General features: G+C 37.8%; 1 protein-coding gene across 6 annotated transcripts; it reads left to right on the forward strand.

Annotated features, from left to right (window-relative positions):
- Window positions 1-320: 320 nt before the first annotated feature.
- LOC105112270 (GATA transcription factor 24-like) lies at window positions 321-5602 on the forward strand. 6 transcript variants are annotated; one of them, XM_011007909.1, is made up of 10 exons: window positions 321-849; window positions 1352-1438; window positions 1511-1644; window positions 2148-2258; window positions 2348-2462; window positions 3530-3589; window positions 3958-4023; window positions 4111-4179; window positions 4440-4564; window positions 5097-5602. In XM_011007909.1, exons 1-10 carry the CDS (start codon window positions 541-543, stop codon window positions 5164-5166), a joined length of 1146 nt encoding a protein of 381 aa, XP_011006211.1. In that variant the 5' UTR covers window positions 321-540; the 3' UTR covers window positions 5167-5602. The 6 variants fall into 6 exon arrangements, with proteins under 6 accessions (XP_011006211.1, XP_011006212.1, XP_011006210.1 ...); XM_011007910.1 differs by lacking the exon at window positions 5097-5602 and adding an exon at window positions 4688-4929 and having other exon boundaries at window positions 322-849; window positions 4440-4568; XM_011007908.1 differs by having other exon boundaries at window positions 323-849; window positions 4440-4568; window positions 5101-5602.
- Window positions 5603-6143: the final 541 nt, after the last annotated feature.

Genomic DNA, 6143 nt, shown 5'->3' on the forward strand with positions numbered 1-6143 from the left:
AAGAGGAAGCTCGCCGCTTGCCATTGAAAATGACGAAATTAGTAAGCATACGGAATTTTTGATCCCATTTGAATATGCATATCCAAATTCCTTTTCCAAATGAATGAAAGCTATCACACTATCCCATAAATACTAATTTCTGGCCATTAGCACCAGCCGTTGGATCCTCATTCCAAAAACCAGAGTGTGGGTTCAACACACACATATCATCCCGTGTCGCTCGAAAACAGCTTCGAACATAAAAATCATACTAATGGCACATCCTAACATCATGATCCCGCGCAACTCCAGATCACGCCCAAGAGAAATTGTTCTATCTAGGCAAGACAAATTCGCTTTCAATCAGAAAAAAATAATAAAATAAATTTCCAAATGGAGACTCTCCAAGGAAGGAACACGAGCGCACTACACCACACTACACGCCCCTGCAAACCTTAGCTATTTTTATTTAAATAAAGAAATTCAATGCAACAGGCCTGCGGGGAGTTGCTGAGTGCCCTAACTTAACGTTTCCAGTTTCCACGACGGTTAGGGTTTTATATGGCTGCGGCGGCGGCGACGACGACGACGACGACTCCACAGTCACTACAGTCGCGTCCGTACGACGACCACCGAACGCGAGCTTCGATACAGATCGACGACGAAGACGGAGAGTATGAAGACGCTGATGGTATGTATGGCATGAAAGAGGTAGCAACAGTAGCGCAAGTGAATTCAGGGGTGAGCGTGGCAGAGCACCACCGTGAAGTCCGAGATGGTGGTGGTGTGGTTACGACTTCGAGGACTAGTGAGCTCACTCTCTCTTTTGAAGGAGAAGTTTACGTTTTCCCTGCTGTTACCCCTGAAAAGGTCTCTCCTTGTTTTGTTCTCCATGATTTTAACTTCAAAAATGGGAATTTTGTATGCATATGATGTTTATGTGCGTATTTTTTTAATTTGTTGTACTTAATCCTATATATATTTATATATATATATATAGATATGTTCTCTTGTCAACTTCATATACTATGGAAATTAGCATCGTATTTTGATGCTTTCAGTTTTGAGCAACACCATATTTGTGATACGCGAATGTAGATGCTTTCAGTTCTTAGGGAAACTACTGCATGTGCTATGTATATTGTTTCTGTGCTTTTTTGGGGAACTGCGGAAGCAACAATTGCATCTTCGGCTATTGGATTGGATACATGTTTGCTGGCTACATCTACTACTTATTTGGAAAAATGTAATTAAATGCAATTATTTGTTTTTGTTCCTTTCATCTTTCCATCTGTTTTCCACAATCGCTCTGTAGTTGTCTGTCTGGATATGTTTGCTTTAAAAGAATGAAATTATTGGTTTTGATTGTCAGGTGCAAGCGGTACTCTTGCTTCTGGGAGGAAGAGATATGCCCACTGCAGTACCTACTATTGGAGTGCAATATGATCAAAATAATAGGGTAATACTGAGTTTTTGGGTTATCAAGAGCAATGCCATTGCTTCCTGAGCTTACATTTCATGCATTCTCTAGGGAGCGGTCGACAACCCAAAGTGCTCAAATCTTTCACGAAGAATAGCCTCACTTGTTAGATTCCGTGAGAAACGAAAGGAGAGATGTTTTGACAAGAAAATAAGATACACTGTGCGAAAAGAGGTTGCACAGAGGTACTGCCAACTAAATCTTTAACTTCAAATTGGGCCCTTTTTAAAAATGTTTTTCATGCTGCTTGAATATGTTATATTTCTGGAAAATAATGAACTAGATGATCAGCGATTTTTCTTTGCAACAAAACAAGATGATTTTCTTCTTTTATTTCCTTTTTATGTATTTGCTTGGGTGATAGCCATGGAGAGTTAAAACCTTTTTTAGTTTAACGAATAGAGACAGCTGAATGTGCTGCGGTTATTGCTGTTTTTTTTTTTCCTTTAAAAATTCTCCTAACTGTGCTCATCTATGTTTGGTGGTTATTGGAACTAGGCAGAGCATTCAGTATGTATTGGGGATGCTTGTCACAGAAAGAGAAGTACTTTGATGTGAGGGGTGGAGATAATTAGTGAAGCTACATAATTAAACCTTTTTGCAGGCATCCTTTAAGATTGTCTGGTAATATCATTGAAAGTATTTTGGTATTAACAGTGTGTCACTCTCCTCTTTGTTGTCCTGCCAGAATGCACCGCAAGAATGGGCAATTTGCATCCTTAAAAGAAAGCCCAGGTGGTTCAAGTTGGGACTCCAGTCAGAGTTGCCTTCAGGATGTCATACCTCGTCCAGAAACTGTGTGAGTTAGTTAAAAACATAATCTGGATTTGACATTTCCATTATTTAAAAATATTTATGACAATGATGTGCTATTGCAATGCGTTTTAGTGTCAGGAGATGTCAGCACTGTGGTGTTAGTGAAAATAATACTCCTGCAATGCGTCGTGGACCAGCTGGACCCAGGACTTTGTGTAACGCATGTGGACTTATGTGGGCAAATAAGGTTTGTCTTTTTTGTTTTTTGTTTTTGTTTTGTTTTTGCTTTAAAATGCATGTTAACTGCAGCTGTTGGAGTCATAGAGATGGCTTTGCTTGCATATGGAGTTATAGAGTTAAACAGTCAATTATCAATCAGATGAGTTGCATCTGTTTACAAGTGTTTCTAAATGGCAAAAATGTACTCTTTGTTTCTAATGTCTTCAAAGTTTATTCAGAAAGGTAATAAGATAAGTTTGTGCTCTGTTCTTACCCATTCTTTAACATGTTCAGCTATGCAAATCTGTCCAGTGCGCTGGTGAAAGTCCTATAGACAAATAATATCATTTCACATGCTTGATATAAGCAGTTGTTCTCTTATATGCCCTTTTTGATATGAAAAAAGATGAAAACCTGAAAAGATGCTTTTGTTTAGTCATCGGATGCATTTTTTGCAACAACTTTGATATCTGTATTAACTGTTTGACTTGCTAATTCTCATGCTGCATTTTAGGAATAATTCACATTTCATTTCTCATAACGGTCCAGGGATAACACTTGATGAGTAATCTTATTATCTAATCTTCTGTTGCACTTGATTGCATAGCTAATGAAAAATTAAAGGACGAAAATGTGGTTTTTTTTCTTGGTTTATTGGGAGGCTAAAGAAGGCTTGGACTACAATGCGAGGTCTGAACATTTTAGTCCCTAAATCCACATCCCATCTCACCTAGGATTTGAACATTTGAAGTCACTGTTGTGGCCAGGACAAAATGTGATAAATTTATATGCAAGCATATAATTAAGTTGTGCAAAACCAACAAACCATGTGAATGTTTAAAATTAAACATGTTAGGTAGGCAATGGTCTTATAATTTTCTTTACTTTTTTTTCTGTTTTTTTTTTTTTTTTTTAAATCTTGTAGGGTTGTGAATAGAAGCGAACCTATTTTGGATATTGGATATTACAAGCTGTTTGTTAGGCGGTAGTTTCTAGATATGCTTCAGATTGAGCTTCTCTGTGGTTTCAAATGTTAGTAATCATTTTGGATTTCTACTTGAAGTGACTTCTACATTTCCCTTGCTGAACATGCAGGGATCATTGAGGGATCTCAGTAAAGGAGTTAGGAATCTTCCAATGGGCCAAATTGAACCTGTATGTATGATGAGTAATAGCTGTTTTTTTATTTTTATTTTTATGAGCTGCTGCTTTAGAAATGTGCTGCTCTCTTACAAGCTTGGATTTGAGCTTTGCCAATGATGAGTTCCTATTTTATCCTGTCACTGCTTTATCCTTTATTACATATACATGTGATAATTCTATGCAAGGACTTTGGGTTTTTCTCTTATCTATTGATTTCTGAATCCAGCACTGAAATTTCACACTGTAGTCTCATTCTAATTTGAACATTTATAGCGGTGGTAATAGCATTGACTGAACATTTATAGCGGTGATGATAGCATTGACACTTTTACTATCATTGGTTTGACTGGTTTAACCTTCGATGTTGATGAGATTTGCAGGGAACACCAATTGATGTCAAGCCTTCCATTATGGAAGGGGAATTCTCTGGTAACCAGGATGAGCATGTACTGTCTCATCTTACTGTTGCTATTATGTCGTTGATAATTGGACTGCATGTTTCATCTTTCTAAGTTGATCTATGGGGCATGCAGGGAACTGCTAAAAATCTTCCCAAGGCAGTAAGTGAAGGATTCAACAATTGTTCTATCAATCCAGATGAAGTATGCTTCCAATCCTTGCCTTAACATGCAAGTAAATGAATTTTTTGGTTGTTCAGAATCATTTATTGCTTGATTTTGGAACAAAACTGTATAGTTCCTGCCTTTTCTGGCTTCAGTAATTTTGCAATGGATTGAAGCGGTTTGTTTCTTATTGTGGCAATGATTTCTTTTCTACTCGGTGTTGTTTTCTGTGTGCGTGCCTTATGTTTCTGGATTTTTATCAAAAGCTGTATCAGAATTTCTTCTGTTTTTGTCATCTGATTTATTTTTCCTACCCAATTGGGTCATCTGTACATCACTCGTTACAGGTTTTGCAAGAAGCTAATCAAGATCTTACAAATACTTTGCCAATGGGAGCTGTCCATTCTTCTGGAGATGATGATGGACAGGTATGATACCTATATGAAAATCAATTGATAGCACATGACATGATTGCTAAGTGCTGATGTCCTCTGTGGTATGTGCCTTGACTTCCTTGTTGGTGTACTAACAGTATATTCTCTGTTAGCCTTTTGGGCAAGCCTCTTACTCTTGAGAAAGAGTTCTTGTCAGATGTAAGGGGAAATTTGGAAGTCAAGATACAGGAAGCCAGGGATGGCAGTAGCATTTATGTGCAATTGCACATATTTAAAGAGTTGTTTCTTGAACAGAACACACAACAAAGTTCATGGAGTACACTTGTATGTTCATGTGCTATTAAGCAACTAAGATTTATCTTCAAAATGTCAAATCTAATGAAGTTTTTTTTTTTAATCATTACATCACAATACGACCAATTTCTTTGCCTTATTTATTACAAGGCATAGGTATTTTTTTTTTTTTTGGGATAAATCATGATAAGGTATTATTCACTTAATCATTGATTTCGGATGACATGTTGGGAAATAAGAGGCTTTCATGACAAAGTTTTGGGATATGCAGGAACCATTGGTCGAGCTCGCTAATCCTTCGGACTCAGAACTTGACCTTCCTGCTAATTTTGAGTAGAAGGTGATGGTTTGCTCCCGTCTATTAATGTTGGAGAGACTTGGATAGGAGATGGGTGCTATCATTTTGATCCCTCTTACCGTGATGTGATGCTAAATGGACGGAAAGTTATTTATAATTCTCATGAAGGGTGTAATTAGCAAATTGTGAATTGTAACTATAAACAGGCATGTCATTGGTTCGCAACTGCAGCTTTGATTTCATGGCAGGAGATGTGATTACTACTGTATATGGGGCAACGCTTCTTGTGGATATTAGTTCTGGATCCTTTCGGACGCACCTGAGCGCGTTTACTACTGTCAATATGTTATTTAGGCTGTTATAAAATTGCAATGTACTTGTTAACCATTCTTAACACTGGTCCAAATGGCTGAAATAAGTATGTTTCTTCTGATGTTTCCATACATGGTTGCCCAAGCGACAAGGGTGGTAGAAATGCTAATGTGTTTTTTTATTTCTTTGGGCACCCGACGTCTTGTGAATAGCGAAGGTGAATTGGGCTTGGACCATGTGTTGTGTCTGCATCCAGTAGAACTTTCCGACTGTGCTGTGTACAGAGACTGGTGATGAGTAACAAGATATGTTATTGTTTAATCAATTATCGAGCTTCGGTGCAATCAAAACATGATTGCGAAATGTTATTTTCATTGATTTTCTAGCATGGAGCATTCATGTAAATTCCATGCAATGCCACACCAGTCAAGCTCTGAAGTAAAGATTACCAGCAGCTCATCACTTGCTTGATACACCAGTCAAGATGCATGGAAAGTTTCTCAGGTGCCCTGCCCTCGCTTACACATACAAAAGAGATGAACGGTCAATCATGTACCTCTTTAATGTTTATATCACTTTCATTATAGAGGTAAAGCTCCTTCATGCTAGATAGCATTGGATAGAATCAAACTGCAGCCTTGCAAAATAGATAGGTTACTGGCTTATGAGATTAGAGGCGGTAAAGTTATCTCAGTGCAGATTCA

Source organism: Populus euphratica, unplaced genomic scaffold, assembly GCF_000495115.2.
Source record: "Populus euphratica unplaced genomic scaffold, PopEup_1.0 scaffold518.1, whole genome shotgun sequence".
NCBI classification, from domain to species: Eukaryota; Viridiplantae; Streptophyta; class Magnoliopsida; order Malpighiales; family Salicaceae; genus Populus; species Populus euphratica.

Coding starts and splice junctions, on each gene's coding strand:
- LOC105112270 (XM_011007909.1), top strand. CDS start 541: ATGGCTGCGGCGGCGGCGACGACGACGACGACGACTCCACAGTCACTA. Junction 1,645..2,147: donor CGAAAAGAGGTTGCACAGAG/GTACTGCCAACT, acceptor TTGTCCTGCCAG/AATGCACCGCAAGAATGGGC. Junction 4,024..4,110: donor CTGGTAACCAGGATGAGCAT/GTACTGTCTCAT, acceptor TGGGGCATGCAG/GGAACTGCTAAAAATCTTCC.